The sequence below is a fragment of the Onychomys torridus genome, chromosome 2, assembly GCF_903995425.1.
Source record: "Onychomys torridus chromosome 2, mOncTor1.1, whole genome shotgun sequence".
In the NCBI taxonomy this organism is placed as follows: Eukaryota; Metazoa; Chordata; class Mammalia; order Rodentia; family Cricetidae; genus Onychomys; species Onychomys torridus.
In genome coordinates this window covers 132,369,869-132,391,716 of record NC_050444.1, presented here as the reverse complement: position 1 = coordinate 132,391,716, position 21,848 = coordinate 132,369,869, and the positions used below count along the sequence as shown (strand labels likewise).

Genomic DNA, 21,848 nt, shown 5'->3' with positions numbered 1-21,848 from the left:
CTAGACAAAGGTCTGTTAGGAGACAGCAGGAGGAAGTTGAGTCTCCTCAGGCAAACACGGGCAGAGGGGAAGGATGAGAAGAGGCTGGAGGAGCAGATAAACATCCCAGGCAAGCAGCCACCCAGCGGTCCTGGGTCTGGGCAGGAGCAAACCAAGACAGACCAGGCTAGAAAGTGCCAAACTTCATCACAGCTTGGGGAGTCCAGGTGTTCATATAAAAGCACTGACTGCTTTTACAGTCAGTGGAACTCAAAAAAGAAATAAAAATTCAGAACTATACAAAAAGTCTGCTCATGGCAGCTCTGCCTTCTCATCCCCACCCCCACCTCCATCCCCACATTCTTTCCACACCCTCCTCCCACCACAGTGGTGGTGATTCCTTCTACCCACATGGGGCAGGTGCAGCCCCCTACTTCTTGTCCTTATATAAAAGCCAACACACAGCCCGGAGGTGGTGGCGCACACCTTTAATCCCAGCATTCGGGAGGCAGAGGCAGGTGGATCTCTGTGAGTTCGAGGCCAGCCTGGGCTACAGAGTGAGTTCCAGGACAGACTCCAAAACTACACAGAGAAACCCTGTCTTAAAAAAAAAACAAAATAAAGCTCTTTCGGCCGTGCTTGCCAGCAGACTTGCCACCATGGGCCGTGTGAGCCGAGGGCAGCGGAAAGGTGCGGGTTCTGTGTTCCGCGCGCACGTGAAACACCGTAAGGGCGCCGCGCGCCTGCGTGCTGTGGACTTCGCCAAGCGGCACGGCTGTATTAAGGGCATCGTAAAGGACATCATCCATGACCCTGGTCGCGGCGCTCCCCTCGCGAAAGTGGTCTTCCGTGATCCCTACCGATTTAAGAAGCAGACGGAGCTGTTCAGCGCTGCAGAGGGAATCCACACTGGGCAGTTTGTGTACTGCGGCAAGAAGGCCCAGCTGAACATCGGCAATGTTTTGCCTGTGGGCACCATGCCTGAGGGTACTATCCTGTGTTGTCTGGAGGAGAAGCCGGGGGACAGGAGCAAGCTGGCACGAGCTTCTGGGAACTATGCCACAGTCATCTCCCACAACCTGGAGACCAAGAAGGCGCGCGTGAAGCTGCCTTCAGGGTCCAAGAAGGTCAATTCCTCAGCCAACAGAGCTGTTGTCGGTGTTGTGGCCGGTGGGGGCAGAACTGACAAGCCTATTTTAAAGGCTGGCTGCGCCTACCACAAGTACAAGGCCAAGAGGAACTGCTGGCCACGTGTCCGGGGTGTGGCCATGAATCCTGTGGAGCATCCCTTTGGAGGTGGTAACCACCAGCACATTGGCAAACCCTCCACTATCCGAAGAGACGCCCCTGCTGGGCGCAGAGTGGGTGTCATTGCTGCCCGCCGGACTGGGCGACTACGTGGAACCAAAACTGTACAGGAGAAGGGGAACTAGAACTCAGGAGCTAATAAACTCTGTCCTTTGGCTAAAAACAAACAAACAAACAAACAAATAAATAAATAAAAGCCAACACACTTGCACAAGCTCTCTGCACTCTGCTTTTTTTTTTTTTTTTTTTGGAAAATAATGAATTGATTGGTTAGTCAGTGGCACAGGAATGGTGGGCGTGGGCCCTCGGGCCACAGGGTACAATTAGTAAGTTCTGTTGTTTTTCAAGAGAGGGTTTCAAAACTGTACTTACTTACTTCTACCTCCACACTTGACACAAAATGTTTTAAAAGTTACATACTCTGAGCCAAGAGAAGTGGCGCATGCCTTTGATCCCAGCACTCGGGAGGCAGAGGCAGGGGGATCTCTGTGAGTTCGAGGCCAGCCTGGTCTACAAAGTGAGTTCCAGGCCAGCCAGGGCTACATGGTGAGACTCTGTCTAATGCAACAAATCAAAACAACAACAACAACAACAAACAAACCACTTTTTTTCTTCTTTTTTCCAGACAGGGTTTCTCTGTGTAGCTTTGGAGCCTGTCCAAGAACTCACTCTGTAGCCCAGGCTGGCCTCGAACTCACAGAGATCCGCCTGCCTCTGCCTCCCGAGTGCTGGGATTACAGGCATGCGCCACCACCCAGCACAAACCACTTTTTGTTGTTCTTTTTCTGCGTAACTGTCTGGCCTCGAACTCAGAGATTCTCCTGCCTCTGCACGCCTGGCTCAAAAAGTCACTTCTTACTCGCACTTTCTACAAGAAATGTTTTTGCTTTGTTTATCCCATTTAAAGCATTAGAAATTTAACTTCTTAGTTCTGTTTAGGGCAAAATTGGATTTATGTAATCTCTCATTAGTCTCCATAAACCGATGTCTACAAAGGGCCATGATTTAATACCCCAGGAAGACAGAATATTCCAGGTGTCCACAATAAGATTTAAGGCTTATTTCTCCCCAGGCTGCTGTTTCGCAGTTCCCTCCCTAAAAGGTGAGCCAGAGCCACAGACAGCCTGGATCTCAAAGGCTTTCCTTCTTCCCAGGGGGCATAAACAGAGAGCCTAAAGCCTTTCAAACAACACCAGTAACAATGAAAACAAGGGTTAATTTGATCTGACAAATAATTCAAGCCACCTGTGGTGGTACATGCCCCAGGAAAATCTCTGTGAGGTTTGAGGTCCGATTTGGTTACTTAGTGAGATTCTGTCTTGGGGAGAAAAAAGCTGTTAGAGCAAGCCTTGAGGAGGTGGAAGCCTTTGATCTCAGCCCTCAGGAGGCAGAGGCAGGGGATCTCTGAGTCTAAGGCCAGCCTGGTCTACAGAGTGAGTTCCAGGACAACCAGGGCTACACAGAGAAACCCTGTCTCGAAAAAAAATTTTTTTAAATCATGTTATTTAATTGAACATAATTTCAGTATATTCTTATTACCATCCTTTAAAAAAAAGTCTTTATTGACTCTTTGGGGGTTTCACATCATGCACCCCAATTCTATTCACCTCTCAGTGCCCCCATATCCTCCCCTCATCCCTGCAATACCCCCCATAAGGAAACAAATCAAAGTATGAGAACAAGGGATCAAAAGCAAAAACTAAAACCAAAACCAAACCAAACAAAAACCCCTTCAACAGAAAAATCTCTTTGCGTCTCCTTCTTTCCTGATTCTCCAACACCTCTTCACTCATCCTGGGGGCACTGGAGGCTTCAGTCTGCCACATAGTGTTCCTCATTGCCCCATCAGTTTTACTGGCAAATGTTTATTGCAATGAGTCACTGGTCTGGTTCAAGGCCTCTGGTTTCTGGTACACCATCATCACTGGATCCTCACCAGAACTCCTCTGGGATACCCTGTGGCTGCCCAGAGTCATGGAGATGCTGTGGGTATTGTTCCACAGGACCTGTCCCTTCATGAACTCCAGCAAGTCCTAGATGGGGTAGATGCTAGGGCAGGTCAACCCAAGGCCCAGCTGTGGGCCTGGATGGGTAGCCAAGCTGGTCAGTCCTGGGCCCCTGGGGCCACCCACCTCAGGCGAGGGGGTGGATTCAGCTCCTCTATATGCATGCCCTCAGGGTCAGTTCACCCTGGCCTGTGGTGAGGGGTGGGGACCATCTCTCCAGCAGGCAGGGGCCAGCTATCTTGCTGTAGTGTCCAGTGAGAAGCAAGGCCAGCTTTCCCAGGGCCAGGGAAGGGCATGGCCAGCTCAGCATGGCCCTCTGATTTCATCCCACGTGGTTCCTATGGCCTCCTGAGGTGAGACAAGCCACAGACATCCACACAGACTTGACCACAGACCCAGACATGGCCCTTGGCAGTAGCTTGGGCCAAGTCAACATTCTGTCTTTGGGTAGAGGGACTGGCCATTCAGGTGGGAATGGTTGTAGCCCTAACTTTTGGCCTCTGTGTGACCTTTGGTGGACTTCAGCACAGACCCAAGCCACGGTAGAACCATAAACCCCAACATGGTCCTCAACAGTGGCTGGGTCTGGATATCACTACTACCCCAGAGGCAGTATGGCCCTGAGACACCAACAGGTCCCTTGATCTCGGGTATCTTCATGTCCTCTGATGGTAACAGGTGCATCAGACATCAGCATAGACCCTGGCTGCAATAGGGCCACAGACTCTGACATGGCCCTCAGCTGCAGCTCTGGCCCAGATGTCACTATGACATTCAGTAGCATCGCAGGCCACTCAGATCTGGATGCATCCTGGCCCTCAGACACCAACCTGGACTCAGGTGGCTGACCTGACTCTGGGCATCCTCATGGTACTTGGTGGCAACAGGAACCACATACGCCAATCTGGATCCTGACTGCAATAGGGCCATGGACTCAAACATGGCCCCGGGCAGCACCCAGATGACACAGTGGTCCTGGTGGCAGCACAGTCCATCCATATCTATTACGGCCCCTGCTATGGCGTGGCCCTCAGATTCCAACCAAGTTGCAGGCTCCGGCTCAGTCTTATTATCATCTTAAACGGTACACTTGTCACTCCCATGAGTGAATTTATATCTTTTGTAAATCTGCTGTGTATATCCAGAAATACCTAGTATTCCTTTGCATGTTTTAAAACCTTTCATAGGCCACGGTGGTGGTTCAGGCCTTTAGTCCCAGCACTCGGGAGGCAGAGGCAGGTGGAGCTCTGTGATTCTGAGGTCAGGCTACAGAGTGAGTTCCAGGACAACCAGGACTACATAATAAGACCTTGTCCCAAAAGACAACGACTTTTTTGGAATCTAGGGCCTATGCTGAGACACTTTGCTCAGCCTTGGTGTAGGGAGGAGGGGACCAGTCCCCTGCCTCAACTGAATCTACAAGGCTGAGCTGACTCCCCAGGGGGGAGACCTTGCCTTGGAGGAGGTGGGAATGGGGGATGGATTAGGGAGGAAGGCTGAGGGGTGGGAGGAGGGAGGACAGGGGAATCTGTGGCTGATATGTAAAATTAAATTCATTATAAAATAAAAATATTTTTAAAAGATGACAATAAATAGCAAATAAATAAATAAATAAGCGGCTTTTCATAAATGGCGTCACATGGCCTGAATGAACTCCTTTGCAGCTTCTGTTCTTTGAGCTTATGTGTTTATTAGCATCCTTTTCTTCACAGAGTCAAGGGTTAAACCCAGCCATTTATTTGAATCAGAGTGGTGTCCAGCATGGCGGCACTCGCCGTTGATCCCAGAGGCAGGTGGATTTCTGTGAATTCAAGACCAATCTGGTCTAAAGATTGAATTTAGAACTGCCAGAGCTACACAGAGGATCCTTGTCTCAAAAATAAAATAAAAACAACAAACAGGGCGGGCAGTGGTGGCCACACCTTTAATCCCAGCATTTTGGATCTCCAATTTCAAGGCCGGCCTGGTCTATGTAGCAAGCTCCAGGACAGTTATATAGAGAAACCGTCTCAAACAACAACAACAACAAACCAAAAACCAGAAACCAAAACAAAACAACAAAAAAACCCACAACCCCCCCAAAAAAAACCCAAAACAATAACAGCAAACAAACAAACATAATCCTGAACAGGGCTAGTAAGGAAAAATTGACTTTAAATTTCCTGTCTGACTTACCAATTTATTACACTGATCATTGGCAAACCTGGACCTGGGTGTGTTCTGAGCGCTCCCTGTTCAAATCCCCTGTGATCTTATTTATCTTTGAGGCTTCAGGTCTGAAATCTACCATCCCACCTAGATTTGCTTTCTAGGCTTCTAACCGATCTACCCACTTCTGGACTCTCCAACTGGATGCTGCATAGCTCAGAATATCCTGTCCAAAAATGAATCCACTCCCCACAGAGTCCGCCCCTCTGTTAATGTTCCTGCCAAAAGGAAAGGCATCAGCCACCTCCCAGGGACTCAGGGAAATGCTTGTTCCCATCATCAACCCACAGGGAAGCACCAGCTTCCATTCATCCTGGCATTTTAGAATGCCTCACTGGGCAAGGGCATTCACACAAACACACGTGCACGCTCGCAAACTCAAACCCCCCTCCTCACTCACACACTCAAACACACACTCCACACTCAAACACACCCCTCCCACACACACTCCTTTTTGTTTTGATCCAATCTGTCACAGGTCCTGTGGAAACAGCTAATCTTCTTGCTATGGCTCACTTGGGTTTGTTTGGTTTTGGGGGGACAGAGTCTTACTGTGTAGCCCAGACTGTCTCCATACTCGGGATCCTCCCATCTCTGCCTCCCAAACTCTGGAATTACAGGTGTGTGCCACTCTGCCCAGATTCAAAAGTATATTACTAAATTTTGTTTCTGAGACAGAGTCTTGCTGTTGAAGCCCTTTGTTAATTTATAGATCAGGATATAGCCTTGAACTCAGGCGTCTGTCTGCCTGGCTTATTTCTCTTTAAAAAATATTTTTTTACATTTATTTTTATGTTTACAAGTGCTTGCTTGCACGTATGTATGTGCACCATGTTCATGCCTGGGTGCCCTAGGAAATCCCAAGAGGCATCCAAATCTTGTGGACTGGAGTTACAGAGAATCAGTGCCCACACATAGTGTATGGTCAATTGCGGAATGTCCAAATTGGGTAGTGGGGTATCTGGGCTTCAGTTTGCACAGAGAAAGGACAGAGGTGCCCAGTCCTAGCAGGATCCTGCCCTATAAAAGCCTACTGGAGGGATGATGGCATCCCTCCTGTCAACAGAGGCTGTGCATTTGCCCTGCCTCGGTCACCAAGCCTGTCTTCTGTTTCTCTGAGGTCAAAGAGACTTGTTTGGCTGATCAGATCGTGGTTCCTCCAACAGCCCTTTGGGTCAAACAGATGCTCTGACTGTAGGTTGGAAGATGTTTGTAGAGAAGGAGATGGTGTCATTAAAAAGTGGTAAAGTTCAGAGGTTACCCTATCAGGGACCCAGCAGGCATTAGGCCTGCTACGGAGTTGTGGGGTTGGATGAGCGCTGAGTGGGAGGGTGTTGGGTGGGTGTGGCCTTGACACCGCCCAGGCTCCGAGGCAATTAGAAGTTCCACGCAGCTGGAATTGTGGCGTAGTGGTGGTGGTGGGATACTCGCCTATGACGGCACCGGTGGGTCTGCTTCCCCTCTGGTCTGAAGTGAGGTCTGGGCCGACATGGAGCAGGAAAATAGGTGGCCGGCTGTGCATCCGACTCCCACGGTGAGTTTGTGGTCCAAGCCCAAGGAGGTTTGTTTAGTCGTTAATATGTTTTTAGTCAAGCATTAGAGCCTGTGTTGGGTGGTGAAGAGAGGGATTTGTGTGCCGTGGGGGAGGGTAGGGAGGAAAAACGTTTTGGTTTTTCTTTCTGGTTTTTCCCCACCGAGACAGGGTTTCTCTGTGTAGTTTCGGTGCCTGTCCTGGATCTCGCTCTGTAGAGCAGGCTGGCCTCCATCTCACCGAGATCGGCCTGGCTCTGCCTCCCGAGTGCTGGGATTAAAGGCGTGCACCACCACCACCCGGCGGTAAAACATATTTATTGGAGCCCTCTGCTAAACTCCACCAATTACGGCGTGAGTTAATTTTTGTTCAAAGATGGTTTCTCTGTGTAGATCTGGCTGCCCTGGAACTCATTCTGTAGACCAGGGATTTGAGAAGCATTTTAGAGAGGGATTTGTGTACCAGGGTAAGGGTGGGGAGGAAAGATGTATTTGTTGGAGCCCTTTGCCAGATTCTACTGATTATGCCATGAGTTAATTTTTTTTCGGGGTGGAGGGAGGGGGCTCAGTTCAATGATGGGTTCTCTGTGTATCCTTGACTGTTCTGAAACTTGCTCTGTAGACCAAGCTGGTCTTGAACTCACAGAGTGCTAGGATTAAGTGTGCCACTACCGCCTGGCTCCATGTCCTGCTTTAAAAAAAAAAAAAAAAAAAAAAAAAAAAAAAAAATTAAAGCCAGGCGGTGGTGGCCCACGCCTTTAATCCCAGCACTTGGGAGGCAGAGGTAGGTGGATCTCTGTGAGTTCGAGGCCAGCCTGGGCTACCAAGTGAGTTCCAGGAAAAAGGTGCAAAGTTACACAGAGAAACCCTGTCTCAAAAAATTTTAAAAAAAATTAATAATCTTATTTTATTTTGGGACAAGGTGTCTATGCTGTATTGGGCTATGTAGAAGAGACTGGCCTCAAACTCGAGATTGGCCTGCCTTTGCCTCCCCAGTGCTGGGATTAAGGGCGTGGACCAACGTATCCAGTTTATTTTTGCTAGGATTCAAGTTGTGTGTGGCCACACCTGTCCATAATAACCTAAAAAAATGAAAGCCTTTAACTCAAACACACCCTCCAAAAGTGCTCTTGGAGAATAGGGTACTTTAAGGCAATCATTAGAAAGCCATTGTGCGGAAGGAACCAGGTGTGAGTTAAAATGTCAGGCCTTACACAGTAGAAAGGAGAAACTGAACATAGGGAGTTGTTGGCGACTGCATCTGAGGGTTCCACAAGCACAGAGCTCTTGTGAGGCCATATAATTAAGTAGCCAAGAGGTGATTGAAGATGTAAAGGGGATCTCTCCAAACTGAAAAAAAAGCACCAGTTTATCCAAGGGACCTGAACATCAGTGGGTGAAATCATGGACACAGAAGGACAGCTGTTCTTAGATCTAGGTGGTGGAAGTAGCCTAGGATAGCCCAGCAGACTTCTCACTTACAGGACTGGGTGTGAAGATGAGATTTGCTGAGACAGACTGGGATTGTGGCTGGGGTAACTTGACCAAAGACTAGGAAAAAGGCCAGGAAAGTGCAAACACGTGTGTGCATGTGCTGAGAAGTGTTGAACACGTGGGAGGAAAGAGTTTGAGAGGCAGCCAGGGATACACAGAGAAACCCTAAAAGAAAAGGAGGCCAGGTACCCTAGCCGGGTGGCGGTGACACACACCTTTAATCCCAGCACTCGGGAGGCAGAGCCAGGTGGATCTCTGTGAGTTCGAGGCCAGCCTGGTCTACAGAGTGAGATCCAGGACAGGCACCAAAACTACACCAAGAAACCCTGTCAAGAGGCTAGGTACCCCAGAAATAATCCCCCACATGCTTTTTTTGTTTTGGGGTTTTGTTTTTGTTTTTGAGACAGAATCTTGTTTGTTTGTTTGTTTGTTTTTTGAGATGGTTTCTCTGTGTAACAGCTCTGTAGACCGGGCTGGCCTCAAACTCACTGAGATCTGTCTGTCTGCCTCCCAAGTGCTGGGACTAAAGGTGCACCACCACCACCACCCAGCTGAGACAGTCTTTACATAGTCTGGCTGTCCTGAACTCACTGGCCTTCATCTTAGAGATCCCCCTGCCACCTATGTGTCACCACATCCAGCTCGCTGAAATACTATTAGATACATTAAAATTAATGATAATTTCTTTTGTGTTTATTCTGTAACTATTTTCTTTGTAGGTCTCATGGAAATTGGTGTCAACCCAGCTTCCATGTTGTAGTATTATACTTTATGTGTGTATAGTATTATATATTTAGCTTAAATTCAGGTTTATTATCTTTTTATTTCTAATATTTCTACACTAAATCTCATTCTTCGTTGTTGTTTTTGTTTTGGGGGGTGTTGAGACAGGGTTTCTCTGTGTAGCTTTGCACCTTTCCTGGAACTCACTCTGTAGTATAGACCAGGCTGGCCTCAAACTCACAGAGATCCAGCTGGCTCTGCCTCCCGAGTGCTGGGATTAAAGTTGTGCGCCACCACCGCCCGGCTGGTGGTTTTGTTTTTGACACGGGGTTTCTCTGTAGTACTAGCTCTCCTGGAACTTGCTCTGTAGACCAGGCTGGCCTCTGAACTCAGAGATCCGCCTGCTTCTGCTCCTGAGTGCTGGGATTAAAGGCGTGTGCCTAGTAATGTACTTCTAATTGTACTTTTTCATTTCAGCCTCCAGAGCCCCCATTAGAACATTTTTCAGGGCAGTCAGTTAACTTCTGCACTTTTGTTTTTCGGGGTATGCATTCCTGTTTCTGGTTTTTAGCTGATTTTGCTGGATACACAATTTTTGCATTGTTCTTTGTTTGAGATTGCCTCTTGGGGCTGGAGAGATGCTTAGAGGTTAAGAGCGCTGACTGGCCTTCCAGAGGTCCTGAGTTCAATTCCCAGCACCTACATGGTGGCTCACAACCATCTGTAATGAGATCTGGTGTCCTCTTCTGTATACATAATGAATAAATAAATCTTTTTTTTTTTTAAAGATAGTCTCTCACTCTGCAGCACTGGTGCACTCACCATGTAGCCCAGGCTAGGAGTAAACTCTAATTACAAGCATGTGCATCTTACCTCCATCAGACAAGTCTCCTCCTCCTTTTTGTGGGTTGAGACATGGTTTCTTTGCATACTCCTTGCTGTTCTGGATCTCACTCTGTAGATCAAGCTGGCCTTGAACTCACAGTGATCCTCCTGCCTCTGCCTGCTAGTGCCGTGCTGGGATTAATGGTGTGTGTCACCACTGCCCACCTCAGATTTAGGAAGACAAAGAAATCTTAAAAATGAACCTGTTAGCACGGTGGTCATGGCTCACACCTTTAATTTCAGCAATAAGAGGCAGAGCCAGGAGGATCTCTGAGTTCGAGGCTAGCCTGGTCTACAAAGGAAGTTCCAGGACAGGCTCCAAAGCTACACAGAGAAACCATGTCTTGAAAAAAACAAAAACAAAACAACAAAAACACAAAACAACGAACCTGTTGCATAATTGGGATTTGAATCCAGAGTCTTGAATGCTCTCATATGCTAGGCTAGCACTGAGCTTTGCCCCCAGCACCTAAAGTTGCCCCCTTTTTTATTTATTTATTTATCTTTCTATCTATTTATTTTTCTATTATCAGCTTGATACAGTATAAATTCTTATCCTAATAGTGAAATGTTTGATTGAGGCTTCCCTAGTAATTGAGTAAAACCAAAACTTATAAGCCACAGTTATCCTAGGGTCCCCTGGATATATATAGCCTCCCTGGTTCTGTGGGTTGCTGTCTGATTGTTCTTGCTTTATATCTAGAATCCACTTATGAGTGAGTACATACCATGTTTGTCCTTCTGGGTTTGGGTTACCTCACTCAGGATAATATTTTCTAGTTCCATCCCTTTGCCTGCAAATTTCATGTTATTGTTTTTCTCTGCTGAGTAGTATGCCATTGTGTAGATATACCACATTTTCTTAATCCATTCTTCAGTTGATGGGCATCTAGGTTGTTTCCAGGTTCTGGCTATTACAAATAGTGCTGCTATGAACATAGTTGAGCATGTATCTTTGTGGTATGATTGAGCATTCCTTGGGTATATGCCCAAGAGTGGTATGGCTGGGTCTTGAGGTAGATTGATTCCCAATTTTCTGAGAAACCACCACACTGATTTCCACAGTGGTTGTACAAGTTTGCACTCCCACCAGCAGTGGAGGAGAGTTCCCCTTGCTCCACATCCTCTCCAACATTGACTGTCATTAGCGTTTTTTGATCATAGCCATAGGTGTAAGGTGGTATCTGAGTCATTTTGATTTGCATATTTCTCTGATGATTAAGGATGTTGAGCATTTCTTTAAATGTCTTTCAGCCATTTGTGATTCTTTAGAGAATTTTCTGTTTAGCTTTTTAGCCCATTTTTTAATTGGATTGTTCAGGGTTTTGATGTCTAGTTTCCTAAGTTCTTTATATAGGATCTTTGGAGATCAGTCCTCTGTCAGATGTGGGGTTGGTAAAGGTCTTTTCCCACTCTGTAGGCTGTCTTTTTGTCTTATTTATTGACCGTGTCTTTTGGCCTACAAAAGGTTCTCAGTTTCAAGAGGTCCCATTTCAGTGTCTGTGCTGCTGGTATTATATTTAGGAAGTGATTTCCTGTGCCAATGCGTTCAAGAGTACTTCCTACTTTTTCTTCTATTAATTTTAGTGTAACTGGATCTATGTTGAGGTCTTTGATCCACTTGGACTTGAGTTTTGTGCATGGTGACAGATATGGATCTATTTGTAATATTTTACATATTGACATGCAGTTATGCCAGCACCATTTTTTGAAGATACTTTCTTTTTTTTCATTGTATAGTTTTGGCTTCTTTGTGAAAAATCAGGTGTTCATATGTGCGTGGATTAATGTCAGGGTCTTCAGTTCGATTCCATTGGTCTGTATGTCGGTTTTTATGCCAGTACCAAGCTGTTTTTATTACTATAGCTCTATAGTGAAGCTTGATGTTAGAGATAGTGATGCCTCCAGAGGTTGCTTTATTATACAGGATTCTTTTAGCTATTCTGGGTCTTTTGTTTTTCCATATGAAGTTGAGTATTATTCTTTCCAAGTCTGTGAAGAATTGTGTTGAGATTTTGATGGGGATTGCATTGAATCTGTAGATTGCTTTTGGTAAGATGGCCATTTTTTACTATGTTAATCCTACCTATCCATGAGCATGGGAGATCCTTCCATTTTCTTATATCTTCTTCAATTTCTTTCTTTAGAGATTTAAAGTTCTTATCAAAAAGGTCCTTCACTTGTTTAGTGTTATCCCAAGGTATTTTATATTATTTGTGGCTATTGTAAAAGGTGATGTTTCTCTGACTTCTTTCTCAGCCCTTTTATCATTTGTGTATAGGAGGGCTACTGATTACTGTTTGTTCTTTTTTTTTTTAGTTGATCTTGTATCCTGCCATTTTACTGAAGCAGTTTATCAGCTGTAGGAGTTCCCTGGTAGAATTTTTTTGGGTCACTTATGTATACTATCATATTGTCTGCAAATAAGGAAAGTTTGAATTCTTCCTTTCCAATTTGTATCCCTTTGATCTCCTTTTGTTGTCTTATTGCTCTAGTTAGAACTTCTAATACTATATTGAATAAATATGGGGAGAACAGACAGCCTTGTCTTGTTCCTGATTTTAGTGGAATCGCTTTGAGTTTCTCTCCATTTAATTTGGTGGTGGCTGTTGGCTTGCTGTAGATTGCCTTTATTATGTTTAGGAATGTTCCTTGTACTCCTGATCTCTCCAAGACCTTTATCATGAAGGGGTGTTGGATTTTGTCAAAGGTTTTCAGCATCTAATGAGATGATCATGTGGTTTTTTTTTTTTTCTTTCAGTTTGTTGATATGGTGTATTACACTGACAGATTTCCATATGTTGAATCATCCTTGCATCCCTCATATGAAACCTACTTACTTGGTCATGGTGGATAATTTTTTTTTGATGTGTTCTTAGATTTGGTTTGCCAATACTTTTTTTTTTTTTTTCCTGAGACAGGGTTTCTCTGTAGCTTTTGGAACCTGTGGACTAACTAGCTCTGTGGACCAGGCTGACCTCGAACTCAGAGATCCACCTGCCTCTGCCTCCCCAGTTGCTGAGATTACAGGCGTGCGCCACCACCGCCCGGCAGTTTGCCAGTATTTTGTTGAATATTTTTGCATCAATGTTCATGAGGGAGATTGGTCTGTAATTCTCTTTCTTTGTTGCGTCTTTGTGCGGTTTGGGTATCAGGGTAATTGTAGCCTCATAAAAAAGAGTTTGGTAATGTTCCTTATTTTTTTGGTTTTTCGAGACAGGGTTTCTCTGTGTAGCTTTGTGCTTTTCCTGGAACTCACTTGGTAGCCCAGGCTGGCCTTGAACTCACAGAGATCCGCCCACCTCTGCCTCCCAAGTGCTAGGATTAAAGGCTTGCACCACCACCACCGCCCAGCTGGTAATGTTCCTTCTGTTTCTATTGTGTGGAACAATTTGAAGAGTATTGGAATTAGTTCTTGGAAAACCTCGTAGAATTCTGCACTGAAACCACCTGAGTTTTTTTTGGTTGGGAGACTTTTGATGACTTTTTATTTCTTTAGGGGTTATTGGTCTATTTAAATATCTGGTCTTGGTTTAACTTTGGTATGTGGTATCTATCCAGAAAATTGTCCATTTATTCCAGATTTTCCAATTTTGTGGAGTACAGTTTTTTTTTGGTTTTTTTTTTTTTTTTTTTTTTTTTTTTTTTTTTTTTTTTTTTTTTTTTTTTTTGTGGAGCTGAGGATTGAACCTAGGGTTCGCAGGCAAGCGCTCTACCACTGAGCTAAATCCCCAACCCCAGGAGTACAGGTTTTTTAAGTATGACCTGATGATTTTCTGGATTTCCTCATTATTGTTATGTCTCTCTTTTCGTTTCTGATTTTGTTAATTTGGGTGCTCTCTCTTTGCCTTTTGGTTAGTATGGCTAGGGGTTTGTCTATCTTGTTGATTTTTTTTTTTTCCAAAGAACCAACTCTTTGTTTCATTGATTTTTTTTTGGGGGGGGGGGTATTGTTCTCTTGGTGTCTTTTGTATTGTATTGATTTCAGCCCTCAATTTGATTATTTCCTGGTGTCTATTTCTCCTGGGTGAGTTTATTTCTTTTTATTTTAGAGCTTTCAATTGTGCTATTAATTCATTGGTATGAGATTTCTCCATCTTCTTTTTTGTAGCTGAGGATCAAACCCAGGGCCTTGTGCTTGCACACTATGAATTTTCCTCTTAGCACTGCTTTCATAGTGTCCCATAAGTTTGGGCATGTTGTACTTTCATTTTCATTGAATTCTAGGAAATCTTTAATTTCTTTCCTTATTTCTTCGTTGACCCATTGATGTTTCAGGTGGGCATTATTCAGTTTCCATGAGATTATAGGCTTTCTATAATTTTTGTTGTTGATGAAATCTAACTTTAAGGCATGGTGGTCTGATAAGATCCAGGAGGTTATTCCAATGTTTTTGTATCTGTTGAGATTTGCTTTGTGACCAAGCATGTGGTCAATTTTTGAGAAGGTTCCATGGGGTGCTGAGAAGAAGGTATATTCTTTTGTGTTAGGGTGGAATGTTCTGTAGGTATCTATTAAGTCCATTTGAGTCATAACATCTGTTAGGTCCTTTATTTCTTTGTTAAGTTTCAGTCTGGTAGATCTGTCTTGGTGAGAGTGGTGTGTTGAAATCTCCCACTACTAGTGTATGGGGTTTGATGTGCATTTTAAGCTTTAATAATGTTTCTTTTATGAATGTGGATGCCTTTGTATTTGGTGAATAAATGTTCGGAATTGAGACTTCATCTTCGTGGATTTTTCCTGTTATAAATATGTAATGTCCATCCTGATCTCTTTTGATTGATTTTAGTTTGAAGTCTATTTTATTAGATATTAGGATAGCTACTCCAGCATTATTATTATTATTATTATTATTATTATTTTATTTTTATTTTTATTTTTTTGGTTTTTCGAGACATGGTTTCTCCATGTAGCTTTGCGCCTTTTCCTGGAACTCACTTGGTAGCCCAGGCTGGCCTCGAACTCATGGAGATCTGCCTGATTCTGCTTCCTGAGTGCTGGGATTAAAGGCGTGTGCCACCCCCACCCCGCGAAGTTAGTGTATCTTATATGCAGCAGAAGGATAGATCCTGTTTTCTTATCCATTCTGTTAGTCTGTGTTTTTTTTATAGGTGAGTTGAGACCATTGATATTGATGGATATTAATGACCAGTGATTGTTGGTTCCTGTTATTTTTGTGGTTGTGTTGTGTTGTCCTTCTTTGGTGTTTGTTGGTGTGGGGATTATCTATTGCCTGAGTTTTCTTGGGTGTGTTTAGCTTCTTTAGGTTGGATTTTTTTTTTCCTTCTAGTGCTTTCTGTATGGCTGGGTTTGTGGACAGGTATTGTTTAAATCTGGTTTTATCATGGAATATTTTGTTTACTCCATCTATGGTGATTGAGAGTTTTGCTGGGTATAATAGTCTGCTTTGGCATCCATGGTCTCTTAGTGTCTGCATAACATTTGTCCAGTACCTTCTAGCTTTCATAGTCTCTATTGAGAAGTCTGGTGTTATTCTGATGAGTTTGCCTTTATATGTTACTTGGTCTTTTTCCTTTGTGGCTCTTAATATTTTTTCTTTGTTCTATATGTTCAGTGTTTTGATTATTATGTATGTGGTGAGGAGACTTTTTGGATCCAGCCTATCTGGTGTTCTGTAAGCTTCTTCTTCTTCTTCTTTTTTTTTTGGTTTTTCGAGACAGGGTTTCTCTGTAGTTTTATGCCTTTCCTGGAATTCACTTGGTAGCCCAGGCTGGCCTTGAACTCACAGAGATCAGCCTGCTTCTGCCTCTGGAGTGCTGCAATTAAAGGCGTGTGCCACCACCTCCTGGCTTCTTTTTTTTTTTTTTACCGGGAGCTGAGGACCTACTGTAACCTTTTTGTATTTCTTTCTTTAGGTTAGGAAAGTTTTCTTCTGTGACTTTGTTGAATATATTTTCTGTGCCTTTGCGTTGGTATTCTTCTCCTTCTATCCCTATTGTTCTTAGGTTTGGTCTTTTCATTTTGTCCCAAATTTCTTAAACATTTTGTCTTTAGTGTTTTCTTTGACCGACACATCTGTTTTCTCTACTGTGTCTTCAGTGTCCGAGATTCTCTGTTCCAGCTCTCGCATTCGGTTAGTTATGCTTGCTTCTGTAGTTCCTGTTCGTTTAGTCAGGATTTCTGTTTCCAGCATTTCCTCAGTTTGTGTCTTCTTTTCTTTTCTTTTTTCTTTCTTTCTTTCTTTCTTTCTTTCTTTCTTTCTTTCTTTCTTTCTTTTTTTTTTTTTTTTGTATGTGGAGCTGAGGACCGAACCCAGGGCCTTGTGCTTGCTAGGCAAGTGCTCTACCACTGAGCTAAATCCCCAACCCCAAGTTTGTGTTTTCTTTATTGTCTCAGTTTCAATTTTCAAATCTTGAATTGTTTCCTTCATCTGTTTAATTACTTTTTCTTGCCTTTCTTTGATTTCTTCCAATTTTTTGTTTGTTTTTTTTTTCTTCCATTTCTTTAAGGGAATTTTTAAATTTCCTTCTTAAGGGAGTTTTTCCTTTCCTCTTTTAGGGTCTCTATCATCTTCTTAAAGTCATTTTTAGGATTGATTTCTGCTTCTTCTGCTTTGGTATGTTCAGGTCTTGCATGTGTAGAATCACTAGGTTCTGATGTTGTCACATAGGTCTTTATGTTGCCTGTATTTTTGCACTGGTGTCTACTCATCTCTTTGTTCGGTGCAGGTGGTGTCTGTGTCTGAAGGTGCCTCTCTTGTTCTGATTGTTAGTCTTGGTTTACTAGGAGTTCTTGGTTAAATCAGTGCTGTTGTGCTATGTTTCTTCGGGAGCAGCTTAGTCCAATCAGTGTTAGTGGGTTCTGTCTCAGGGAGCAGTTGTTCCCGGTTGGTGCAGGGTGTGCTTATGGTTTCAGTGGTTGTTAGGTTCGTAGGGGTTGGGTATGTTTGGTTTTTGTTTGTTTGTTTGCTTGTTTTTTGGTAGGGGAGCAGGCAGGGAAAGGTAGCTAGCTGTCTGGTAGAGACTTGATCTGCCAGTCCGGAGATGGGAGCTTTCCTGTTCCCAGTTGGTGTAGTGTATGCAGGATTATGATTCTGGTGATCTGGTTCGGTAGCTGGGCAGCGCCTTCTTTTGTGTTCTCAGGTCACGTTTTCCTCATTGGTCAACTCCTCAGCTGATCTTGTTTCCTCTGACTGCAGACTGTAGGCTTTTGAAACCTCTCCTGAATGGATCTCAGCTGAGCAGGTTGTTTAGTAGGGTAATCTCACCAACACCTCCAAGTTGTTGGGTTTCGAGGGATCGGCAGCTGGGCCCTGGGTTGGCTTCAGACAGAGTGTTTGGATCCGATCTCACCCCCTGCGGCTGTCATCCTTCCCACAAGTAGGGTCTGCACAGACACGGTGTCGGGACAATTATACCGATGGCAGAGTGCCCCTCCCTCTCTTTAGTAAAGATGATATTCCAAATGATGACTTTCAGAGTGCTTCTTCCTCGCCAGTTCCTCAGCTGATCCTGTTTTCTCAGACTGGATACCTCTCAGCTGAGCTGTGCTGCTCAAAAGCCTAAAATCTTACCCCCCTACTTTCTCTTCTATCAAGTTCAGTGTAACGGGATTTATGTTGAGGTCTTTGATCCACTTGGACTTGAGTTTTGTGCATGGTGACAGATATGGATCTATTTGTAATATTTTACATATTGACATGCAGTTATGCCAGCACCATTTTTTGAAGATACTTTCTTTTTTTTCATTGTATAGTTTTGGCTTCTTTGTGAAAAATCAGGTGTTCATATGTGCGTGGATTAATGTCAGGGTCTTCAGTTCGATTCCATTGGTCTGTATGTCGGTTTTTATGCCAGTACCAAGCTGTTTTTATTACTATAGCTCTATAGTGAAGCTTGATGTTAGAGATAGTGATGCCTCCAGAGGTTGCTTTATTATACAGGATTCTTTTAGCTATTCTGGGTCTTTTGTTTTTCCATATGAAGTTGAGTATTATTCTTTCCAAGTCTGTGAAGAATTGTGTTGAGATTTTGATGGGGATTGCATTGAATCTGTAGATTGCTTTTGGTAAGATTACTTTTTTTTTTTTTTTTTTTTGAGTTAAGGATCGAATCCAGAGCCTTGCACTTGCTAGGAAAATCCCTAACCCCAAGATTGCCATTTTTACTATGTTAATCCTACCTATCCATGAGCATGGGAGATCCTTCCATTTTCTGATATCTTCTTCAATTTTTTTCTTTAGAGACTTAAAGTTCTTATCAAACAAACTGGTCCTGGAACTTTGGTTTTTGTTTGGTGTTTTGTTTTGTTTTCTGATGGTCTCTTAGCCCAGGACAATGTTTCACCTTGATCTTATTTCTTCACCTGAAATGATGCTATACCTGCCTTATCCTGGAACTCTGTAGACCAGGCTGTAGAACTCAGAGATCAGCCTGCCTCTGCCTCCCAACCACTGCCATCAAAGGCATATACTACCACACTTGGCTCACTGCCTACCTTAAAAGAAGATTTTTAACAGATTTAAGCCCCAGGAGCAGTAGATGAGCAGCTCCAAGGGAAGGAAACACCCAAGTATGGATGTGGACCTCTCTGAGCTCAGTGGCCCCAAACACCTTTTTGTTTCTTTTATTTGAATACCTTATTAGAATTCTGTTAGGTTATGGAGTGTGCCAACAGTGGAATTCTTCTAAGATTTCTAATGTAACACAAGTGACTAATAGCCACATTAGTATTCTATGACGTCCACTGGTGTCCCTAATCTAACAACTTGCAGTTTAATTTAAATGCATGGAGTCATTAGTATTTTGAATCATCAAAAACAAAAACTTCACATGCATAAAAATGACTCATTCCACGCACCATTAATGAGACAATGCTTAACAATTAGACTAAGCTGGTATTTGCTCAGATACAAAGGAGGTCTGGGATGCCTCAGCAGGTAAAGGTGCATGCTGCCAAGCCTAATGACTGGAGTTCAATCCTTGGAATCCACATGCAGGAAGAGAGGTTTTCTATATAGAGCTCTTAATTAATTAATTAATTAATTTTTTGTTTTTCGAGACAGGGTTTCTCTGTGTAGCCTTGGCTGTCCTGGATCTCACTTTGTAGACCAGGCTGGCCTCGAACTCACAGAGATCCACCTGCTTCTGCCTCCTGAGTGCTGGGATTAAAGGCTTGTGCCACCGCCACCCGCGAGTTCTTAAAAATTTGTATGTCTATCTTTGGGATTAAAGATGCATTTGTTATCGAGCCTGGCTTTCCATGAGATCTGTGGATTGGAATTCAGTTTGTGTGGCAAATGCTTTATTTATTTATTCATTGGAACACCTTCCCCAGTTCTGGTCTTAAGCTTGTACCCATTCAGGAGTTCAGGAGAGCTGAGAACTGACAGTTTGTCATCCATGCTGGCATTGGTGACATGGTAGGCTCCATAACCAGACAAAATTCTGATCGAATGAGGAGCTCCCCAAGATGGAACTCCACCTCCAAAGATCCAGATAGCACAATGGCCACATAATCCAAACCAACTTAGGTCCTTTGAGTGTCCCATTCGTGAGCCGGGTTTAGTAACTCATGCCTGAACCTTAGCACCTAGCAATAGAACAAGGCAGGGGGATTGCTGCAAGTAAAGCAACACAGAGAATTCCAGCAAGCTGATGTGGAGAATGAAAGCATGGGTAATTCTCTTCTCTCAGCCTGTCAAGCTGCTTTGTGGTAAACTATGCTCAGTTCATGGCCTGCTTCCTAGGATTGGGAAGGAGATATATGTCCAGCTTAGGAGTAGAGTGAAGGGGACTTTCTTTCAGATGACTCTTTCCTTGTAGGATAATGGGCAGTCAACACCAGTATCCGTGTCTCCTGGAAACAGTGGAGTTCATCAGCCACCGGCCACTCAACATTTATCGGAGATGTCCAGGCCTTTTATGTTATCTGCTGAGGAATCCAGACAGAATGAGGGTGAAGGGAAGTCACAGTTCATTATGTCACTACCCGAGCATAGTGCGAGGTACTCCTCCCAAGTGACTCCTCCACCTTCCCAGATGTATCATCAGACACTATCTAACCACCAACCAGGGAAAATGATTGATGTGGGATCCCACATATTGCCCTTAGGGAGTCCAGGTACTCTGGGAGTGACCATAGCCTTTAGAGAGAATCTGATTCCTCACAGTGGCCTTCAAGGTTCAGCTTCCAGTGGAGTCCCAGTGATGGCCCCCAGCAGTGCCCCAACAATGCCTTGTTCTTTCTCCTCACCACTACCTGCTACCACAGGCTCTTTAAATGGTGGAATATTTTTGGTCCCAGGCATGCCTTCCCCTGTGACCCATGCTGTGTCCTGCTCTATGGATCAGATGTTGCACTTAAATCCCTACAACCCTGGGATATCCACACCTAGGCTCCAGCCATTGCTAATGTTAGAATCCCAGGACTCACTTGTGGCCCAGTCAAATCGCCTGGAAGAAACTTTCGTACACAAGCAGCCCACACCTGCTCCACAGGGGACAGAGAACCCCACTATTCCAGGAGGGGTACCCAGGAGGCCACCCCCAGTTTCAAGGCCTTACCTCTGCTCATACAACAACTGTGGAAAAGCTTATACCAAGCGCTCTCACCTTGTAAGTCACCAACGCAAACACACAGGTAATTGAGGTATTGGGTGGAGAAAGGGATGGAGGGATCTTTGTGCTTTGTAAAATTTTGGCTTTATTGTGTGAATGAATGTTTTTGTCTCCATGAATGTCTGCATACTACATGCATGTCTAGTGCCCACAGAGGCCAGAAGGAGGCTTGGATCCCCTGGAACTAGAGTTGAATAGATGGTTGTGAGCCACTACAAAGATGCTGGGAATTGAACTGGAGTCCTCTGCAAGAGCAACAAGTACTCTTCACCACTGAGCCCATTGTCCGGCCCATCTTTTTTTTTTTTAAATTTATTTAGGACCACTGGTTTGTAGTTGCTTGGGATTGGCCCTCACTCTCCCAAGCTTGGAGCCAAGCGGCCCTGCTCTCACTAGCTTGCCATCTGGTGTCCTGCCTCCCACTGGTTCCTTCTCTTCTTTCGATTTCTCAACCTTGAATGCTCTTGCCTCAGAACTAGATCTCTTCCTTCCCACTGTGGCTTTTTCTACTCAATTTAACTCTCCCTTGTTCTTCCCTAGGTGAGAAGCCCTACGTATGTGACTGGGAGGGCTGTACATGGTCTTTCTTTCGCTCTGACGAGCTTGGACGACATAGACGGATCCACACCAGGGATCGACCACATAAATGCCCCAACTGTGGACGACAGTTCATGAGGTCTGACCATCTCAAGCAACACCAAAAAACTCATCAAACTCACCGGACCCATCAGCGCCTGCCAGATTTCCCGACATCTCAGGCCAACAGTGGACAGACAGATGGACAGATAGGTGGTCCTCCTGCTCCTGGTCAGGGGCTTTAGCTCCCTTTCCTGGATTCTCAACCCAAGACCCTGTTGCCCGAGACTGGGTCATCTCTGGGGTAGGTGAAAGTTCAGATGGACAGGAAGTGGTGGGGAAGCCCACAGGAAGCTTTTTACACCATGTGGAGTCCTCAAAATCTGGTGCCCGCCTCTCAGGGATTACTGACTTCTACAACTTAGCCAGATGAGAAGATGGAGTCATAGATTAGACTTAATTAGAAAGCTCTTTTTTTCCTGTCAATCCCTAGCAGGAAACATTCTCATTGCCTGCTCCATGAAACCCACGTTCTCTCCCAGGGTCTTCCACAGGGCCA

General features: G+C 44.4%; 2 protein-coding genes across 2 annotated transcripts; both read left to right on the top strand.

Moving 5' to 3' along the window:
- The first annotated feature begins 638 nt into the window (after nucleotides 1-638).
- LOC118578558 (60S ribosomal protein L8-like) lies at nucleotides 639-1,444 on the top strand. The gene has a single exon (XM_036179594.1). The coding sequence runs from the start codon at nucleotides 639-641 to the stop codon at nucleotides 1,410-1,412; it is 774 nt and encodes a 257-aa protein (XP_036035487.1). The 3' UTR covers nucleotides 1,413-1,444.
- A 5,546-nt stretch (nucleotides 1,445-6,990) lies between these two features.
- Klf17 (Kruppel like factor 17) lies at nucleotides 6,991-21,534 on the top strand. Its single transcript, XM_036178602.1, has 3 exons — nucleotides 6,991-7,035; nucleotides 19,919-20,735; nucleotides 21,254-21,534. The coding sequence occupies exons 1-3, from the start codon at nucleotides 6,991-6,993 to the stop codon at nucleotides 21,532-21,534; spliced, it is 1,143 nt and encodes a 380-aa protein (XP_036034495.1).
- Nucleotides 21,535-21,848: the final 314 nt, after the last annotated feature.